The sequence below is a fragment of the Sinohyriopsis cumingii genome, chromosome 19 (assembly GCF_028554795.1).
Source record: "Sinohyriopsis cumingii isolate HCF-2022 chromosome 19, ASM2855479v2, whole genome shotgun sequence".
Taxonomy (NCBI): domain Eukaryota; kingdom Metazoa; phylum Mollusca; class Bivalvia; order Unionida; family Unionidae; genus Sinohyriopsis; species Sinohyriopsis cumingii.
This window is the reverse complement of record NC_142979.1, coordinates 7,906,402-7,930,163: the sequence shown is the minus strand read 5'-3', so window position 1 is coordinate 7,930,163 and position 23,762 is coordinate 7,906,402. Positions and strand designations below refer to the sequence as shown.

Sequence of the window (23,762 nt, the reverse complement as noted above, 5' to 3'; positions counted from 1 at the left end):
CTTGGTGCAGTGGTGACATGGACCTCAATAAATTTAAAAATTTCTTTAGTCGTGCACAGCGAAGCCCACACGGGTTTGTGACGATAAATTTACATGATCCTCGGACACCATACCGAGTTGGGTTAGATACATTTTTTAACTAAAAATCCTAAAATGATTAGCAGCAGAGAGACTGAGCCACCAACGTCGTCGTCGACGTCACCCCGCGAAGAAACTATTTTTTATAGTGAGTTATCGCCGTGAAATAACCCTTCCAGCCAGAAAAGAGGATTTAGTCATCATAGTTTCTGGCTAGAAGGGTTATTTTTATGAAATAAGCCTTCTATCAGAAAAGTTTTTGATAGGGGTTCTGTTGAAACGAAACAGTTAGTGGGCTCAGTCTCTCTGCTGCTTAGGACATTAATTTAATTCAATTCATTATGATCTGACATAGACTACCAACATAGGACATTAATTTAATTAAAAAATGGTTTAAAAACAAGCAAAACATTGTATAGGATTTAACAATCTTGAGATATTTCTCAAATGTAAAATGACTAGTTCCAAAAACCTGTATTATACCGAGTTGTTCAAAAATGAGAAAAGCTGTTAAAAATAGTCGTAAAACCTTATTTCATAACCTAATTGTAAAACCTTATTTCATAACCTAATTGTAAAACCTTATTTCATAACCTAATTGTAAAACCTTATTTCATAACCTAATTGTAAAACTTTATTTCATAACCTAATTGTAAAACCTTATTTCATACCTAATTGTAATACCTTATTTCATAACCTAACTGTAATACCTTATTTCATAACCTAATTGTAATACCTTATTTCATAACCTAACTGTAATACCTTATTTCATAACCTAACTGTAATACCTTATTTCATAACCTAATTGTAATACCTTATTTCATAACCTAACTGTAATACCTTATTTAATAACCTAATTGTAATACCTTATTTCATAACCTAACTGTAATACCTTATTTCATAACCTAATTTTCAGGTTATGCATATTGTACATATTCGCTTACAAATCAAGTTTTAATGCAGACACAAATTGACCCTAATCACACAATGTGCCAGCAAATCATGATCAATGCTGTGTTGTACTGCAAACTGCATAGTCTCTGATGAGCATAATGCAACGGCAGATCTGGGTCTGTGCAGTTTGCAGTTTGACATGTGCCTGACCATATTACAATGGCAGATCTGGGTCTGTGCAGTTTGCAGTTGGACATGTGCTTCAGCATAACACAATGGCAGATCTGGGTCTGTGCAGTTTACAGTTGGACTTGTGCCTGAGCAAAATACAATGACAGATCTGGGTCTGTGCTGTTGGACTTGTGAGTGAATATGGTAGTTCTTAAAGGAGATGTCAAAGGTAACAAAGAATAAGAACTGTGATGCCTCTAGGGAATTTTACTGTAAGATTAGTGGTCTCATAACGCTGGTACAGGCGTGATAAATTGCACTCCAATGGCTTTCTTCTCACTTAATAAAGTCTGATCAATAGTTCTGAATCAATTTTATAGTAAGGCTGCTTTAGTGACACATTTAAATATAAAACTCCTGTACGTCTTTCACAATTAAAGGACTTTAATTAGAAAATAAGTCTGGCATAAAATGAGGATCTAATTTGTTAAAAAATTATCTAAAATATTTTTTCAGGATATGCATACTTCAGAAAAACTACTGTCCAGTTCTCCCTCATTGTAATGTTGTCCTTAGTGTGAACACTTATAATGAAGTACATTATACATACAGTACTCCCTCATTGTAATGTCCTTAGTGTGAACACTTATAATGAAGTACATTATACATACAGTACTCCCTCGTTGTAATGTCCTTAGTGTGAACACTTATAATGAAGTACATTATACATACAGTACTCCCTCATTGTAATGTCGTCCTTAGTGTGAACACTTATAATGAAGTGCATTATACATACAGTACTCCATCACTGTAATGTCCTTAGTGTGAACACTTATAATGAAGTACATTATACATACAGTACTCCCTCAATGTAATGTTGTCCTTAGTGTGAACACTTATAATGAAGTACATTATACATACAGTACTCTGTCATTGACTTACTGTACATGGAAGTCAGAATACACCACCTTATTGTGAGACCACCTTACAATTAAGTACATTATACATACAGTACTCCCTCATTGTAATGTTGTCCTTTGTGCGAACACTTACAATTAAGTAAATTATACATACAGTACTGTCATTAACTTACTGTACGTGGAAATCAGAATACACCACCATACTGTGAGTCCACCATACAATTAAGTACATTATATAGTACTCCCTTGTTATAATGCTTTCCATGGAAGCCATGTAGTGAGATCACCTTATAAAGTAAATGATACATAACTCACTCATTATAATGCTGTCCATGAAATCCAGAATATACCACCTTACAATGAGACCACCTTATAATAAAGTACATAATACACTATTCCTTCACTGCAATGATTTCCATAGAAGCCATAGAGTATATTACTTTACCCTACCATCTTATAAACAAGCAAACTATACATAAAACACCCCTTTATTATAATGCTGTCCAAGGGATCCACACTGTTATAGCAAGACTGCCTTATAATGAAATACATGATACAGTATTTCCTCACTGTAACACTTTCCCATGAAAGCCATAAAGTATATCACCTTATAGTGAGCTGAAATTATAATGAAGTACATAATTTTACTAGTACATTATGAAATGAGATCCCTGATCACACCCACCTTATAATGAAGTACATAATTTTACTAGTACATTATGAAATGAGATCCCTGATCATACCCACCTTATAATGAAGTACATAATTTTACTAGAACATTATGAAATGAGATCCCTGATCACACCCACCTTATAATGAAGTACATAATTTTACTAGTACATAATGAAATGAGATCCCTGATCATACCCACCTTATAATGAAGTACATAATTTTACTAGTACATTATGAAATGAGATCCCTGATCACACCCACCTTATAATGAAGTACATAATTTTACTAGTACATAATGAAATGAGATCCCTGATCATACCCACCTTATAATGAAGTACATAATTTTACTAGTACATTATGAAATGAGATCCTTGATCACACCCACCTTATAATGAAGTACATAATTTTACTAGTACATTATGAAATGAGATCCCTGATCACACCCACCTTATAATGAAGTACATAATTTTACTAGTACATTATTAAATGAGATCCCTGATCATACCCACCTTATAATGAAGTACATAATTTTACTAGAACATTATGAAATGAGATCCCTGATCACACCCACCTTATAATGAAGTACATAATTTTACTAGTACATAATGAAATGAGATCCCTGATCATACCCACCTTATAATGAAGTACATAATTTTACTAGTACATTATGAAATGAGATCCCTGATCACACCCACCTTATAATGAAGTACATAATTTTACTAGTACATAATGAAATGAGATCCCTGATCATACCCACCTTATAATGAAGTACATAATTTTACTAGTACATTATGAAATGAGATCCTTGATCACACCCACCTTATAATGAAGTACATAATTTTACTAGTACATTATGAAATGAGATCCCTGATCATACCCACCTTATAATGAAGTACATAATTTTACTAGTACATTATGAAATGAGATCCCTGATCACACCCACCTTATAATGAAGTACATAATTTTACTAGTACATAATGAAATGAGATCCCTGATCACACCCACCTTATAATGAAGTACATAATTTTACTAGTACATTATGAAATGAGATCCCTGATCACACCCACCTTATAATGAAGTACATAATTTTACTAGTACATTATGAAATGAGATCCCTGATCACACCCACCTTATAATGAAGTACATAATTTTACTAGTACATTATGAAATGAGATCCCTGATCACACCCACCTTACAGACAGAATGATATTCATAATGAAGGGCCTTATGGAGGGGGAATAATGAGAAGAATCTGTACTCCATGTTATTTTATTCATTCTAATCATTATTATGGTTTTGCATCATTAAACTTTGATCAAAGCTGAGAATTCATTTACTGAAAACTTTTGACTTAAACTTTGTAAAAGATGCATTTTACCACTAAACCCCACCCCAATAAAAAAACATTAAAATAAGGAGAAATTTGAAGAGAAAAATGCTACATGATCATAAAAATAAAAAAAGGATATTTTCATAAAATTTCAGCTCTATTTACATTTCTCATATAAAGCATTCCTTCAAAGTTTTTAAGCTTTCAATTTACTGGTAGATAGCATAACTGGTAAGCCAATGCCAGACTGGTGGATAGCATAATTGGTAAGCCAATGCCAGACTGGTGAATAGCATAATTGGTAATCCAATGCCAGACTGGTGGACAGCATAATTGGTAAGCTGACACCAGATGGTGGATAGCATAATTGGTAATCCAATGCCAGACTGGTGGATAGCATAACTGGTAAGCCAATGCCAGACTGGTGAATATCATAATTAGTAAGCTGATGCCAGACTGGTGGATAGCATAATTGGTAAGCCAATGCCAGACTGGTGGATAGCATAATTGGTAAGCCAATGCCAGACTGGTGAATAGCATAATTGGTAAGCCAATGCCAGACTGGTGGACAGCATAACTGGTAAGCTGACACCAGATGGTGGATAGCATAATTGGTAATCCAATGCCAGACTGGTGGATAGCATAATTGGTAATCCAATGCCAGACTAGTAACAAGTAAAATCTCTGTCTTCCTATTTGGTTATTTAGTGTTATCACTGTACAACAGACTGAAGTGCAATGCATTAGTCAGCTGAAAATGTTTGCTGGAGTGTAACTGATCTGAGTAATAATTGTATTTTGGATAAAAATCTTAGTATTTGACTTAAAAATTATTTTAGAGTAAATTCAAGGCCAGCTCTTAAATCTGTTCCAAGTAAAAGTACAACACTTTTATTCAGCTTTTCTGGTCAACAGTCCATAATGCATACGATACAGCATAATACAATGCTGGAACGGAATGCACACAGTTATGTGTGTGTGTGTATCTGATATTTTGAATTTTAATGTATCTTTAACAATTTTAGTCACATTGCTACAATGCAGTGTGGCAGTTTACAGTGATGTCTAGCACTTTGGCATCATACCACAGGCATGCAGCATCATGTCCCACCCAGTCATATTATCCTGACACCAGGCTGACACCAGAGGGAGTTCTGTATCTTATTATCCAGGCTGACCATTCCCAACACTAACCTCTTAATGCCGACCATTCCCATCACTAACCTCTTAATGCTGACCATTCCCAACACTTAACCTCTTAATGCCGACCATTCCCAACACTAACCTCTTAATGCTGACCATTCCCAACACTAACCTCTTAATGCTGACCATTCACAGCACTAACCTCTTAATGCTGACCATTCCCAACACTAACCTCTTAATGCTGACCATTCCCAACACTAACCTCTTAATGCTGACCATTCACAGCACTAACCTCTTAATGCTGACCATTCCCATCACTAACCTCTTAATGCTGACCATTCCCAACACTAACCTATTAATGCTGACCATTCCCAACCCTAACCTCTTAATGCTGATCATCAAGTGAGGCATCTGTTCGTACCATTTTTATAAGTCGTTGGTATGATTCGGCCAGGGTTCGAACTAGCAACCTCCTGCATCCGAGGCAGATATTCTAACCACTTAGTCCACCAGAGTGATCCAATCGACTGGTAATATGAACTACATCATTTTCTATTAGATCATTGTATACATTACAAACTTTCTCTGGACCGCTCCAGTGGCCTAATGGTCAGTGTGTCCTTCTCAGAAGCAGAAGGTTATGGGTTTGAATCCCTGCTAAGCCATACCAAAGACTTTCAAAAATGGTACTAACAGCTGCCTCGCTATGTGCTCAGCATTAAGAGATTAGTGTCAGGACTGGTCGGCCTGGTGTCAGGATAATGTGACTGAGTGGGATATCATGCTACATGTCTCCGGCATGATGCTCCAGTGATAGACATCACTATAAACTTCCACACTGCAGACATCGTAGCAATATGATTTTTTTTTTAAAGCTACGTTAAAAATCCTAATCACACACAAACAAACATACACACGCTCACACACACACACATACACACACTCACACACACAAACTTTCTCTTCTTGTGAAGGCAAAGCAGAAAGATCGCTAGCATGGTCAAGGTACTGGGATTAAGACTGGACGTAAGATTTTACCAATTTTCTTTAGGTTTAACAAATATTATAAGAAATCTTCTGGCAAAAAGCCCATTTCTGTATGAATTTCTGTTTATGAGTCACGGGTGCATAAAAAAAAGTCATGATGGCTGTCACAGCAGCAATACTGGACTTCAGATCAGCACCATTTTCATTTACAAACAACCAGACACTTTCCTTTAGGACCAAATAGACCCTGGGATGAATGGGTTTGTAAAATTTTGTGGCAATCCTACAAATATTTCTGTATGACTATAGATAACGAACCAGCGCTATTGGATGATTGGACGGATTAAAGACAGATAATGGACGATGGATAACAGGCTGTGTCATTCTGGTCTATAACCAGTAGAGCTAATAGTGTGTTCGAAGCACTATTACCAACCAACCATGCTACTTACCAATCTCTCTGTTTCACTTAATGCTTTCTGAAGTTTGGTAATTTCCCTGCGAAGTGTTTCACTTGTTTCTACCAGTTCTTTGTATTTTTCTGTATCTACTACCTTTGTTCCCTGAAAGGAAAAGTAAACAATGAAATCAATACGATCAAAATCAATGCATTATTGTGATCACTGACCCATCATACCTCTCACTAGATCATGGTAGGCATCAACAGCATGGGGGGGGGGAAGAGAATTAACATGTTACAGAGGTGAGTTAATTTTGCAAAATGACTGAGATATCAACTCACCGAGACCGTAAATCAATTAGAGTAACTGGATATGATGATGACAATCGATGAACACTTTAATTGGCCTAATAACAAAGCCACACATTTTCACCTGTATTTATTGTGGAAGTAAAAGAATACCCAATACACTTTTAACAAGACTGATTAGGAAATATATCAGAGCACAAACCTACACATAAATTACTCAGTCTACAGGAAATGCTGTACATATTTCATTATAAGCTGTGTAAATTACTCAGTCTACAGGAAATGCTGTACACATTTCATTATAAGCTGTGTAAATTACCCCGTCTACAGGAAATGCTGTACATATTTCATTATAAGCTGTGTAAATTGCTCAGTCTACAGGAAATGCTGTACATATTTCATTATAAGCTGTATAAATTACCCCGTCTATAGGAAATGCTGTACATATTTCATTATAAACTGTGTAAATTACCCAGTCTATAGGAAATGCTGTACATATTTGATTATAAGCTGTGTAAATTACCCAGTATATAGGAAATGCTATACATATTTCATTATAAGCTGTGTAAATTACCCAGTCTACAGGAAATGCTGTACACATTTCATTATAAGCTGTGTAAATTACTCAGTCTATAGGAAATGCTACACATCTTTCATTATAAGCTATGTCCAACTGCAACCAGCATAGACCCAGATTTGCTATTGAATAATGTAGATCTTAGTCTATGCAGCTTGTTAGGAGTAATCATTAAAACAAAGAACAGAGATTCTGATGTGCCTGCACATTATGCAAGGGCAGATCAGTACGTATCTTCTTTGCAGTTGTAATCGTCTTATAAGCAAGTACATGTGGTAAATAATTATGTCATAAAATTATTCCTTTGTGCTCATGTCATTTTCCTCTAGTCTAGAGGAAATGAAGTTAACTAAACCAAAGGTCAAGGTCACATGTGATTTTTGTTTCATAAACATATCACTTCACACTTTATTTTTTTAAAGGAACGACTAAGCAGTTCACAAAAAGGTAAATGGTTAAGGTCTCAGGTTACTTGCCTCTCAGGAGACAATATTGCTAGCACAAAAATTGTGTAAAAGGTAGAACATGACTGGCAGTCAAAAGGTAAATAGTGATGGTTCCAGATGGCTTTTTCATGAGAAAGACTATTTCTGTCACAAATTTACCATCTCATTTGGGTATTACCTATATAATTATGAACAAAAACAATAAAATAAAAGATTGTAAACTCAACCACAATTGACATTTGGCTAAATTTAGCTGAGGCCATCTTGGTGTTAAATGCCAAAAATTGGAAGAAAATATCTGTGAAGCATGCTTATTGGCCATGCATCTTATCTAAATGATGCCATCATTTTAGAAACTTCCAGATCTGGAATAATGAGAAATTTTGTAACGTCATTGTTCTACGCCATAATGTTGAGCATCCCCTCCAAAAAAGGTCAAAGTCAACACTTTGCACCAATCAGGCTCTATTCTAGAACTGAAAATTTAGGCGAGAACATTCACCCATCCATTTGAAATATGGGGGCAATTATCTGAACATACAACAGCTTTAACAAAGAAATTAAAAAAGAGACTGAAATATGATGGATGACTTTCATACATTCAGTTTTATGTGCAACTGTTTAGAAATCAGTGTGAATTACACGTCCTAGAATATATTTGAGTCTGAAAACCTAAATCACACATCCTGGAATTGATTCCTAAGGTATACTTGACTAAATTATACTTTGAAAACCTAAATCACATATCCCAGAATTGATTTCTGACTAAGGCATACTGGACTACATTATACCATGAAAACCTAAATCACAGATCTGGAATCGATTCCTGACTAAGGCATACTGGACTATATTATACCATGAAAACCTAAATCACAGATCCTGGAATTGATTCCTGACTAAGGCATACTGGACTACGTTATACTTTGAAAACCTAAATCACAGATCCTGGAATTGATTCCTGACTAAGGCATACTGGACTACATTATACTTTGAAAACCTAAATCACACATCCTAAAACAGATTCCTGACTAAGGCATACATGACTACAATTACTATGAAAACCTAAATCACAGATCCTAGAATTGATCCCTGACTAAGGCATACTGGACTACATTATACTTTGAAAACCTAAATCTCACATCCTAGAACTGATTCCTGACTATTGGACTTCCGATGTCCTCATTTGAGATTTGTGAAGTCATGTGACTCATAATGCAAATGGTGAGTACTGGGTCAGGTTTCATCTACGCCATAGTTTCATCCTGTTTGACTGCAGATTAATGACATAACGATTATAATACTTGCCATTTCTGAGAAAATAAGTAAGTTTCCTACTGATTTCATGCAGGCATGAGTCGATATAAGAAAAGTTTAAATTTTCTAGGCCCGCAGGTAAGCAACTACCATATGTCGTTAACGCACAGTGGCGGCAAATTCCAAAGTTTCGATATGCAGTTGCAATGACCCTATACACCAACCTAAACGTCCAAATATGAAAAATGGGGGTGGGAATATTCAGAGTAAACACTATTAGAAAATGAACTGCTACTCGTTTTAAGCCAAATTTGTAGTCTAAATTGTTGAATCTCAGAGGTGAATGAGAAATTGTCGTCCCTTGTAATACCACCATGTCAGCCAATTCTGCGCGTCAACTTTAAAGTTAGCTGCAATTCAAAATTCGACATTTCACAGACATTTTCACCAGTTAAAAGCAAAACTAATTTAAATAGGATGTTATAACTTGTCTGCCATGTAGCAAATAGGATTATTTGGCTTCTTTTATGAAATCCTTATTTCACCAGATGGATACCCAGGTACTAAAAGGCACAGAACCCTTTTAACTCATGCACTCTGTTGCTGTGGCCTTGGCCTTTGACCACTTGATTCTTAAGTCCACTGGTTTCTTCCTTGCCCGATGAAAAGATTGCTCAAATAAGCATGGTTCTAATGAACTCTGGATTGTGTATGTGGCATCTTGGAATCATTGTAACCTCAACCTTTGACTTTTAAAATCCAAAATCAATAGGTGTAATCCCTACATCAAACACAAGCGCTCCACAAATTTGGTCAGGGTAAAAGACACAGAATTCAAGTCATTTGGTGTAAGCCATTTGCTGGCTAAAACTGGCTTTAAACAATTTAAGATATGTGGAAACCCTTTTACTTCAAATCACTGACCTTGACCTCTGACCTAAACATAAATAGGTGTCTTTCTTGGCTCAAATACAAGCTATTTACAAGTTTTATCACGGTAGCTGGTCAGGTTACCATGTAGAATCAGTTTTTCCTTTTTTTCAGTCTGTGGCCTTTGACCCATTTAGCCCAAAAGTGATATGTTTCTTCATCCAAATGCAATCTATATAGAAAGTTTGGTAATTGTAGATGATGAAGAACTCAAGTTATTGTTAGGTAAAGTAATAAGGAAAAACCAGGATGGACAGACAGCCAGACTGATAATATAACTTTATACTTATCTTGTGTCAGGAATATAAAATTGGTTACTGAACAAGAAAGTATGTACCTATATGTAAACTAGGCTGTATCACATTTAGTGACAAATTCAATAACTCAATACATTTTGTTGTACAATACAGAAATATATGCGGCCGTTGAAGCCCCATGACAATCAGTTTCCAGAACAAATATTGACAGAATTTATTTCCTGCAAAATTCTATGATACTGTGTAATGGTGAAACTCAAAACAAATGGGAATTGTGATACCAAGTATGAGGATTTTTATCCAAGTGAATTCTTTTCTAACTAAATAAACATGATAATTTTATGTATTTTAATTCTCATCTATTCAACCAACAAGTTAATTTAGGTTGCAAATTTATTTTAATCCCAATCTATTAATCTTGTATATTATAAATCAGCTTCTTCTGACATTATCTGAACCTGTTTTTCTGGATTTTGTTTTCTAAGGGGTTTGAATTTTTTCATGTTAACGACAATTTACTTAACATAAAGTATAGAATTTACAATTTACTTAAAAAATTAATAGAAATAAGACAAATTTGATGGCCCTGATTACAAGCAGTCAAACAGATTACTACAAAAATGACCCAGGTCCTCATGTTCTCATACTAATTTTTGTAAAGTCATTGTTTCCAATATTCACCTTTGCTTAAACAATTACATATATCGAACTATATACCACATAGAATTGATTAAAAATAAAGTACTGGAGTATTCCAGCTAAAAGAACACAATGTCTAATCTTACAACTCCACATACCCTGCTCCTATGTTTGCCTTTTGAATTACACCCCTTCCCTATGGCATTTAGTAGATTGCTGCAGTCTTTTCTTGAGTACTGTTCCTTTTCCAGATCGGCATGTTAACTCGGTATTTAGTATGTGTCAAAATGGTGTACTAAAAACCTATGACTAATCAATCATCAAAAAAAAAGATATTTGCCGGCAACTGGCCTAACAACCAGTTTTTTTTATAGCAATGGTTTAAAACAAGTATATTACTTTTGCCATGATGGAAAACTCATTAAAATGAATGCCATTTAAGTGACCATTTACAAGAATTTCAGACACTTCTAGGAGGACTGGTGCCCTTACCGTTTCAGACAGAGCTGGAAAACTGTTCTTTATAATTATGATTCCAAAGAAAAAGATTCAAACCACAGGCACAGAATGCACTGGTGGATTTTGATCAATACAGTATGAAGTGTGTGCGCGATATAAACAAGCAAATATGACATTCCATTTCCCCCAAGGTAGTCAAATTAATTCCACTGCAAGAGTGTCTGGTTTGTATTCCTTGGATTGCAGGGTCAGCTGTCTTTTTTTTTTTCCTTGGGGAAAAGCCCTCAGTTCCCCTTTCCTTCAACCATGGTAAAGTCAATATTTGAAAATGCCATTAAAAACAAACTTTTCTCCAATTTTTAATGGCACGTTTCAAATTTAGAAAGTGAAAACTATCTTAATTTCAACTGCTGGTAGACTGGCATCTTAATGTACAAAAAAGGCCATAATCGAATATCGGGGAGGAGAGAATATTTGTTGGGTTTCTTTTGTTTTAATGGCACAGCATCAAATGCAGGTCATATCATGCGGAGGTAAATGGAACAAAGTGTTGTGCCCAGGAACACCCAGGCTGATCCAATGTTATGATTTAAACCTGCACTCTTCAGGCATGAATTCCAGCTTCCTGACGTAATGCTATCATCTGTAAGATCCCTATATCATGTACCAAACTGCAACCAGATCTCAAGCTGAATAACATGTTCACAGATTTGTCTGTTGCATTCACATAACTTACTTATGACTGAAAATGACGCATCTTCTGGTGTATTTTTTATACGACTGTAAATATTTATATATGCTATGGACATTAGGTAATGCTTAACACCATATCAATTCAATGCAGATGGTTTAGGTATTTTAAGGCACAGCAACACAAGTAGGCTATTTAATGCCATGGCAATTGGAATAAAGTGCCTTACCCAAGGACACACCATAAAATGAGCCAAACTAGACGGATCCAATGGTAAGATCCAAAAACATTATTTTTGTAGTGAGTCTAGCATGTTAAACACCGAGTTACTCTTACCTTCATTAGAGTATATCAGACCTATTCTACATCAATGACCTAGCAGAGGACCTATTCTATGTCAACGACCTTGCAGAGGACCTATTCTATGTCAATGACCTAGCAGAGGACCTATTCTATGTCAACGACCTAGCAGAGGACCTATTCTATGTCAACGACCTTGCAGAGGACCTATTCTACGTCAACAACCTTGCAGAAGAACTATTCTATGTCAACAACCTTGCAGAGGACCTATTCTATGTCAACAACCATGCAGAGGACCTATTCTATGTCAAGAACCCTGCAGAGGACCTACTCTATGTCAACAACCATGCAGAGGACCTATTCTATGTCAACAACCATGCAGAGGACCTATTCTATGTCAACAACCATGCAGAGGACCTACTCTATGTCAACAACCATGCAGAGGACCTATTCTATGTCAACAACCATGCAGAGGACCTATTCTATGTCAACAACCATGAAGAGGACCTATTCTATGTCAACAACCATGCAGAGGACCTACTCTATGTCAACAACCATGCAGAGGACCTACTCTATGTCAACAACCATGCAGAGGACCTACTCTATGTCAACAACCATGCAGAGGACCTATTCTATGTCAAGAACCCTGCAGAGGACCTACTCTATGTCAACAACCATGCAGAGGACCTATTCTATGTCAACAACCATGCAGAGGACCTATTCTATGTCAACAACCATGCAGAGGACCTATTACGGATAGATAAATGTTATAGATGGAAGTCTCTGGTAATAGAAAAGAAAAGAAAATGCATTCCTCATGTTCTGTAGCTTAATAATGACCTTATTTAAAGAGGGTAACACAATTAGCTAAGAACTAATCTACCTTGAGGCCCTAATACAAAGGAATTTATTTATTTTAGCTGCAGCTCTGAAGCCACTGGATATATTGGGTTTGGAAAAAGAGTGGGCATTTCTAATCTCAACTGGAATACTTTTCCAAAGTTTAATAGTACTGGAAACTTTTTTAAAATAATTCCTTTGGTTTGATAATTTAATCTGTTTGGTAGACATGAATCACAGATGGGGAGTATTGCCAGGTAGCCTATACTGGAATAGTGATTGTAAATATTTAGGAGCACTATTATTGGATATCCTGTACATTAATTTGGCTTTTCTCAAAAGGATTCAGTCTTTAATAAGTAATATTTTTAACTTACCAGCTAAATTTTCCTTGCTTTCTTTCTGGATTGATATTAGCCCAAATGCTCTTTTTTGAAGATGTACCAGCTTTGCTATATTTTAATCATCTGAATTACCCCCTACTGTATTACAGTAGTCTAAATAGGGTTGTATGTAACTGTTATAAAATAGTTTTTGTGCCTTTCAGGGAGAAAATGTCTTATCCTACTGAGAAGCCATAAACTTGAATTGACTTTTCTTACTGATGTTTGATATGTTCAGTCTATGATAGGTTATTATCTACCAAAACACCAAGCAGTCTATCTTGACAGACCATTTGCAAATTTGTATGCTTCCATGACATAGTTCATTACTATCAAGATTTGTCCTTTTTTGCCGTGTTGAGTTACATAATATTTTAGTTTTACCAGTATTTACCACCATGACATTTCATGTGCACCAGTTTTCCAGTTTGTTTAGGGCATTCTGTAAAGAAATTTCAAGTTCATGCTTTGTGTTTTGCAAATCTGACAATGTTGTGTCATCTGCATAGAGATCTGTAGATGATATTGAGTCCCTTAGTAAAAGTGGTAGGTCATTAATTAATAAATAAAATAAATAGTAATGGACCTAGAATTGAGCCTTGTGGTACTCCATATCTAGCTGTTCCAAGTTCAGACAGAACATTATTTATATAAACATGTTGTGTTCTCTCCCTTAAATATGAAGTAAACCATCTAACTGTGCTTTCATCACATTGGTAGATTTTCAGTTTCTTCAAAAGGATTTCATGATCCACCATGTCAAAAGCTTTCCTGAAATCTACAAAGACAGATCCTATTATTCTACCTTGGTCAAGTGCTTGAAGCCATATATCAGTTAGGGAGATCAAGGCAGTCTCACATGAATGTTTCTGTATAAAGCCTGATTGGTTAGTGTGTAGCAGCAAGTGCTTGCTTAATTATGACATGAATGAGTCATGGACATGTTTTCAATCAATTTTGACAAGTTTGGTAGTATTGAAATTGGCCAGTAGTTATCAGAATCATCCTTAGAACCAGATTTGTGAATAGGAGTTACTTTTGCAGTTTTCCGTATTTTGGGGGCAGGTTGCAATACTTAAACTGATTATGAATGTTATGCTATCTACACTAGCAGAGGCTGAAGATTATGAGTCGTGGACCAATCTGATCAAGTCTTTTAGCTTTCTTGGTATCAAGTTCACTGAGACATTTTTTAACAAAGTTTTTTGATAATCATTGGTGGGATAGAGAAACATACCTCCTTAGAGATTTTGCTGCTGCAGAACTTTTTCAGTTCATTAAAGTTGTTTTCTATCACTGGTTCTTTTAATTTTGTGGTATCGTTGGTGAAAAAAATCATTGAAAACATTTGTAGGCCTCTTCCTTATTCCAAGTGCAAAACTGGAACAAAGTTCAAAGTTCAATCGAGGTCTATGATGTCAACCTGACAATGACCATGACCTTCCAAGTCATGCACAAATTTTGATGAAGGTAAATGTCTGAGAAATGAAAATTCATGGCCATGCCCTCTGACCTTTTGGGCCATAAATTAATAAACGTAATCTGTACTCACAGAGCAAGCTATTCACAGTTTGGTACAGATATGTGATGAAGAACCATTGTTAATGTGAAGAAGTAATTTTTCTTCCTTCATTCATAATGACCTTGACCTCTAAAGTTTTGACTCCAAAATCTGAATGCTTCTTATTACTCCATTTTCAAGCCATCCACAAGCATGAAATGCAAAACTAATGTTCAGGCACAGAAACCATTTTTCTTCTATTCAGTCACACTGACCTTCGTCCTGAACCCCTTTACCACCAAAATCTGCCCTTTATTCCCAACCCGAAGTACAAGCCATCTTCAAGTTCTGGTGAAAGTTTGTGCTGGAGAAATTATCTAGCAGAAAAGAAAACTTATGAAACAGACAGACAGACAGGATCATAGCACTCTCAAAATGGCATAAATTTGAAAACATGGACCCCTCCTATGGAAACCCCATAGACTAATGCAACAGATCAGGAGAAAATATGTATGTTCCTTTATTGACTATAGGTAATTTATCGTAGACAAAAATGTCAATATTGAGAGTATTCTTTTAGTGTCTTAAAATCTCATACACAGCATGCAGCTAGTCTGGTATTGATTGGTCCCTTAATGCATGTATTAAAAAATGAGGACCATTCCCTGTACACGTACTGACAGCCAAAACACTGCTAAAACCGGAATTGAGTTCAAAAGGAATTAGCAAATGATAAAAACAGAATTCAAAATGTTAAGTTAGCTTTTCTATATGACCTAACCAAACTGAACTTCTGCAGTAAAAGTGCATATCACTCACTCTGCTCAGTTCTACCCTTCCCCACCTCCATACAATGTATCCCAACCCCCAAACTCTAAACCCAGAGCATATCAAAGTCAGATCGCAAGTTCTAAAGATTTAATAATGAAAGCAGATGCTGCATCACAATACATGCATAAACATGCCCAGACAGCAGGCATGCCATAACATGTTTCTTTGTTAAATCTATATTGCACCACTGTGCCACTGGTGCCACTTTGGATGTAAATGGCACAATGGCAACTAGTCAGTGGGCCCTATTGGTGCAATGGCATTTCAACTAGCCACTACAAGGACTTGCTGTATTTTATATTCCCATCGTCATCACTTTTACAAGATTAATTACCAAATGCTGCAAAGCAGCTACACAAATCTTTATGGAGCTTGTTTGGATAGTCCACTGCAAATAAGTGTTTTGTGAGTCGAATCAAAACTTTTAGCAGATTCAAATACTGGAGAAAATGAAAGCAGATTTCTGATTAGTTCAATGTGGAAAATTTTACAAAGTTGAAAGTAAGCAAACCAGGAACTGTTGCAAATGTTTGCAATGAAACATCAATGTAGCCTGAAGCCACTACCAGCATTGAAAAAAATTCAGAATTTTCAGTTGAAGTCATTAAATAATGGCTTATGTCATGGTTGATAAAAACCCTAAACATTATGAAATTTTTGAACAGCATCATCACTTGCAAAAGCAATCCAATTACCACCTGTAATTCTTTAGTTATAACTATCATATAATGACTCACAATATGAAATATCTTATATTTATATAATATAATTATTTATATATTATTTTATATTTATGTAATTATTTATATATTATTTTAGAGCACAATCATTATTCCTGTACATTTTAGTTAGTAAAACTGGTGAAATAAGTTCATTTATTTTGACCCTCTATGTTTTAAATTGGCCCCTCAGACTGTAACATTGTGAGGCCAATTTGGCCCCTTGACTCCAAACCAAGAATGAACACGGATTTCACATGAATATTACAATTTCAAATGTGAAAAGTGTCAATCTACCATCAGCTAAGTGGGCGGGCATTTCTGTAAGGACCTATCAACTGTGGACTCCATGGTATTCTCACTGCTTAATAGGGATGGCACTCCTTCATTTTTCCCTCAGCAACTAGCACCCTCAGTGTACGTTTTCTGAACCCCATGTGTGCAAGTTATTGAGTGAGAGGTGCCTGTCCTAATAGTCAATTGTAATGGAATCAATTAAAAGGTAAGGCATGCCCAGAGAATAATGGAGTCCATTAAAAGGTAAGGCATGCCCAGAGAGTAATGGAGTCAATTAAAAGGTAAGGCATGCCCAAAGAGGTGCCTGTCAATTGTAATGGAGTCAATTAAAAGGTAAGGCATGCACAGAGGTGCCTGTCAATTGTAGTGGAGTCAATTAAAAGGTAAAGCATGCCCAGAGTGATGCCTGTCAATTGTAGTGGAGTCAATTAAAAGGTAAGGCATGCCCAGAGAGGTGCCTGTCAATTGTAATGGAGTCAATTAAAAGGTAAGGCATGCCCAAAGAGGTGCCTGTCAATTGTAATGGAGTCAATTAAAAGATAAGGCATGCCCAGAGAGAGGTGCCTCTCAATTGTAATAGAGTTAATTAAAAGGTAGGGCATGCACAGAGAGTAATGGAGTCGATTAAAAAGTAAAGCATGCCCAGAGAGTAATGGAGTCAATTGAAAGGTAAGGCATGTCCAGAGTAATGGAGCCAATTAAAAGGTAAGGCATGCCCAGAGAGAGGTGCCTCTCAATTGTAATAGAGTTAATTAAAAGGTAGGGCATGCACAGAGAGTAATGGAGTCGATTAAAAAGTAAAGCATGCCCAGAGAGTAATGGAGTCAATTGAAAGGTAAGGCATGTCCAGAGTAATGGAGCCAATTAAAAGGTAAGGCATGCCCAGAGAGTAATGGAGTCAATAAAAAGGTAAGGCATGACCCGAGAGGTCCTGTCAATTGTAATGGAGTCAATTAAAAGGTAAGGCATGCCCAGAGAGGTGCCTGTCAAGTGTAATGGAGTCATTTAAAGGTAAGGCATGCCCAGAGAGAAACAACCAACATTTCATAGACAACCTAACTAGCTGACAAAAGTTAGGCAGTCAAGTTCTTCTAACAGTGCCGTGAGAATAGTTAGGATGTTAAGTTCTTCTGCCATGAGAAAGTCCATCATAGGTAAAGTTCACTACATGGAATATCTCAATTCAATTAAAGCTGGGTAAATTAAAGAGATCTGTGCTGAAGAATTCTTACATATCATTGCCTTACAGATCACTTCAGATATATAATGAAGAATATGATTTGTCTGGTAGCTGAAATGGTGCATAAATTATTCATAAAACACTTTTGGAGTTTCAACCCCCGTACCTCCCAAAACTGTCTGAGAATATAGTAGATATGAGAACCGGAGGGGGGGGCACTTGATCATAATATGGGCTATATGGTGCCAATCAAAAATACAATTCTAAAAATGTAAAACTTAAAGAACAATATCAACTTTGGAAAGATAAAATGTTCCAAAAATATTAAACATTAAGAACAAGATAAAATACCATGGTATATATGGACAAGTTCTGTAAATGGTATATAAAATCAGAGATAAAAAGAAAATATTTAAAATCTTCCAATCATAAAAAAAATCATACAAAGTTTGTTGTATAAAATGCATTCCCTCAAAAAGCCCAAGATACTTGGGTGTTCATCATCATAACGAAGAGGCTGGTGATGTAATTTTGCAACAATGGTAAATATTATATTTGACACATCACTTGAACCCTATTAACCAATTCTTCAAAAGGAATTTTTTAAAACTTGCTTCTTTAGTTATCAGGTCAAATGCTGGGACAAAAATACTACATAAACTCACCCACATCTGTGATAATGGACGATTCTTGTAAGTAAAATTACAAAAATACTACATAAACTCACCCACATGTGTGATAATGGACGATTCTTGTAAGTAAAACAATAATTCAGAAGGAACTGCAATTTGGAATCCGTAGAATTAGACTCATTAGAAGGCCTTCCTCAAAACGTGTGCCAGCATTAGGCCACTGCACAAGCAATTAAGCTACCAGTATTGATTTAATATTTAAATTGCGCTTGGAAATTACCACCAGGAGTCATATCCAAGTCGCACATAAATTTTGACTCCAAATTTACGTTATTTACTGTCAAACTTTAATTGATATTTGTTATATGGTTTCATAAACAAGATGCTCAAGTGAGTCTGAGATTACTCACATGGGTATAATCTAACAGACAATTGCAAAAGCAGCATGCCAAGAAATCTGGGTCAGTTAAAGATGATTGCTACATAATCTAAAACTTTTTTCCACCACTGTTGTTTGAATATATTATGAAAACACATGTTTTGAGGTTTTTCTAATTTCTTGTATCTTCATCCATATGTCATGAGACATCTGCATATATGGTCCAATACTGCAAGGCTTTTATTTCAAGGTGCTTTCTTTAACAGCTTATCAAATTCTGAAGAGCAATTTTGTTAGAGAAAGTTATTCAAATGTTTTGTTTTTTGTCCATTTTTAGTAATATTTCATGGTGGATATCCCAACATCTGTATAAAATGAAGGGTCTTCATACCAGAATGTATTCTAACAAACTTTTGTTGAGTGCTTGATGTTGTTTGAGGGTTTTTGTAATTTTGGATTTACCTGAAAATGGATTGGCATAATTTATACAAATCGGAAAAAACTTTATGCTTCGATGCTTTGTGTCAAACTTCAAATTCTGTTCAGTGGTTTTTGTGAAATCAATGAATGGTTTTTCTATTTGTAGAAACCATATTTTATAGTAGATCAGAATCATCTGTATAAATATGAAACCCCATCATGCCAGAATGTCTTCTGTCAAACTTGATCAAATTCTGTTTTGCAATTTTTATGAAGTCATTCAAAGATTTTTCTATTTTTAGTAAAGTTGGCCATATTTTGGCTCTGGCTGGAAATATGCTGAAAAATCTTAAAAGTTCTTCATTTCAGGATTTTTCAATACATACTGGTAAAATTTGGTTCAGTGGTTTTTAAGAAGTATTTTTATAAAAAAAAATTCAATATTATTAACAGCAGTCATATTGGATGGCATATCAGCACTGCTTATTGTTGCCATCATTATGGGTTTAATGCCATTTTATCCACATGATAGGCTATACATGGTGGCCAGTATAGCTGGTGGAAAAAGAATCCAGCAGAGAACAACAAACTCACATGAAGCTACTGGCAATCTTTTGCACATACCTGTGTTGGCCAAGTCCTAGATTCAAACCGACACAGAGGTGATAGGTCAGTGATCAGTAAAGGCAAGCACTTTAGACCACTCTGCCACCTCACCCTTCAGCACTGTTTGTAAAAATCTTAATGGACATCAAGCAAGGATGCTTCTTGCTAAGTTTACTTGAAATATGTCCAGTGAATTTTTGAGAAACTGAAAGTAACGACTGTGACTGACACACAATTGACGATAGTTGATGGATACATGGCCAAACTATAAGCCAACTTGGCCTGTTCACCAAGTGAGCTAAAATTATATTTACACTGGGACTTGTTCAATCCATATATTAAGGCAAAGACCCTATTGTTTTCAAGGCAAATGCTGGTTTTTAGTAGAGCTGTCAGCAGGTTCTGAGTAGGGCCACACCAAGTTCTGAGGAGGGCCACAGCAAATTCTGAATAGGAACATCAACATGTTTTGAGTAGGATCATGATAGGAGGTTTTAGAAGGACCACCTGCATGTTTGGAGTAGGACCATTGGCAGGATTTAAGTAGGGTCATCAGCAGGTTCCAGCATGACTGTAAAAGGTTTTGAGTAGGACCAGATTATGAATATGGCCATCTGCAGGTTTTGAGTATGGCCTTCAGCAGGTTTCGAGTAGGGCCTTCAGCAGGTTTTGAGTGGGGCCTTCAGCAGATTTTGAGTAGGGCCTTCAGCAGGTTTTGAGTGGGGCCATCTGCAGGTTCAGAGTAGGGCAAAAAAGGTTTTGAGTAAGGCCTCAACAGGTTCTGAGTATTGCCAATAGCAGGTTTTGAGTGAGGCCTTCAGCAGGTTCAGAGTATTGCCAATAGCAGGATTTAGTGAGGCCTTCAGCTGAGGTTCAGAGTAGAGCCAATAGCAGGTGTTGGGTAGGGTATTTGGCAGGTTTTGATTTGGGCAATAACAAGTTTTGAGTAGTGCCATCAACAGAGTTTGAAAAGGACAAAAGCTGGTTTTGAATATGGCAGCCATCAAGTGTCGAGTAAAGTAATAGCAGGTTTTCAGAAGGGCCATCAGGATAGATAAATCCTTAACTTAGGCCTTCTATCTAGTGCTTCTGCGGAACTAATTTTTTCTTGTTTAAGGATTTTCCTCGAAAGTTTAATCATTTACAGAATATTATACAATTCTACAATATATATGTATGACTTAATTTTCAACTGAATTCAATTTTGGACCAGCCAACATTTATTTATTTGCTTGCTGTTTGATTGATTGTTTGTTATTTTTGTTTTGTTTATTTATATATTTAATTATTTTATAATTTATTTATTCATTTATCTATTTATCTATTATTATTTTATTTATTTATTAAAAGCTGTTGTTGTAAAATCATGAAAAGAAATGCCTATGGTATAATTAATACTATATGCAGTACTAAATCTGAAACCTCTGTCCTTCATTTGTTGTGCATAAAAATTCTGAGCAAAAGCTTTGATAATTAATTAAATTAATTAATTAATAGTCAAAATTACCTCTGCTACATACCCAACAACTCAATAATCTTAACCTGCATCTGTCTATATTCCTTAACTTGTATCCGACTATGTTCCTTAACCTGCATCTGTCTATATTCCTTAACTTGTATCCGACTATGTTCCTTAACCTGCATCTGTCTATATTCCTTAACTTGTATCCGACTATGTTCCTTAACCTGCATCTGTCTATATTCCTTAACTTGTATCCGACTATGTTCCTTAACTTGTATCTGTCTATATTCCTTAACTTGTATCCGACTATATTCCTTAACTTGTATCCGACTATATTCCTTAACTTGTATCCGACTATATTCCTTAACTTGTATCCGACTATGTTCCTTAACCTGCATGTCTATATTCCTTAACTTGTATCCGACTATGTTCCTTAACTTGTATCCGACTATACTCCTTAACTTGTATCCGACTATATTCCTTAACCTGCATCTGTCTATATTCCTTAACTTGTATCCGACTATGTTCCTTAACCTGCATCTGTCTATATTCCTTAACTTGTATCCGACTATATTCCTTAACTTGTATCCGACTATGTTCCTTAACTTGTATCCGACTATGTTCCTTAACCTGCATCTGTCTATATTCCTTAACTTGTATCCGACTATGTTCCTTAACTTGTATCTGACTACACTCCTTAACTTGTATCCGACTATATTCCTTAACCTGCATCTGTCTATATTCCTTAACTTGTATCCGACTATGTTCCTTAACCTGCATCTGTCTATATTCCTTAACTTGTATCCGACTATGTTCCTTAACTTGTATCCAACTATATTCCTTAACTTGTATCCGACTATGTTCCTTAACTTGTATCCGACTATGTTCCTTAACTTGTATCCGACTACGTTCCTTAACTTGTATCCGACTATATTCCTTAACTTGTATCCTACTATATTCCTTAACTTGTATCCGACTATACTCCTTAACTTGTATCCTACTATATTCCTCAACTTGTATCTGACTATATTCCTTAACTTGTATCCAACTATATTCCTTAACTTGTATCCGACTATATTCCTTAACTTGTATCCAACTATATTCCTTAACTTGTATCCAACTATATTCCTTAACTTGTATCCAACTATATTCCTTAACTTGTATCCGACTATATTCCTTAACTTGTATCCGACTATATTCCTTAACTTGCATCCTACTATATTCCTTAACTTGTATCCGACTATATTCCTTAACTTGTATCCGACTATATTCCTTAACTTGTATCCGACAATTCAATTTTTGTGTGGTCCTCTGTCATTTAATAGGACTGGCTCCAGGATTGAGAGGTAAATTACTGTTGAATAATTTTAAAGCAGTTACAGTTCCAACAACAACTCAGTTCAAATAGGAAAGGATATTTTCCCATATGCTAAGAACTTTCCCCAAACAATATAAATACATTTAAAAAGAACCTTCTTGGCACAAGCTTTAAGTTCTAAATTTTGTATTACAGCATTTAAACCAATAATCAATTTTGTAAATAGCTATCAATGCAATAAATTATTTCTACCCTTTTTCAAATTACAAATTGGGTCAAATGATTTTTATTCCATTTAGAAAGGAAATAACTGGGCCAACCAATTTGTCTGCATGTTGTGTTTACCTGTTACATAGTAATGACCCAAAATGGCAGACAAGGAACCTAATGGCTTGCATGAGATAGCGCCTAACAGTCACCCATTCACATTACCTTGATACCAGGTTGAACAGTCCAAACACTAACATCTTAATGCTGGGTGCGAAGCAAGGCAGCTGCTAGTACCATTTTTTTAAAAGTCTTTGGTATGACTCGGCCAGGGTTCCAACCTGTGACCTCTTTCATCCAAGGCAGATGCACTAACCACTTATGCCACTGGTTCAGTTATCAAGAAAATATAATCTGAATTATTAAATATTAAAAATAATAAATGAAAGTGTTCAGCACAAAATAATGACTAGCAGAAGATTGTAATTAAATCTGGTATTTTTGTAAGCATGATAGTATGTACTTTTAAT

The 23,762-nt window shown here is 35.7% G+C and overlaps 1 protein-coding gene across 11 annotated transcripts in view; it reads right to left on the bottom strand.

Moving 5' to 3' along the window:
- LOC149775107 (RIMS-binding protein 2-like) overlaps positions 1 to 23,762 on the bottom strand; it is a 381,635-nt gene that overhangs the window by 202,007 nt on the left and 155,866 nt on the right. For all 11 annotated transcript variants that reach the window (XM_089943974.1, XM_089943975.1, XM_089943981.1 and 8 more), the window contains one exon: positions 6,648 to 6,758. In XM_089943974.1, coding sequence (XP_089800100.1) covers positions 6,648 to 6,758 — 111 coding nt within the window. The remainder of the gene's footprint in view (positions 1 to 6,647; positions 6,759 to 23,762) is intronic.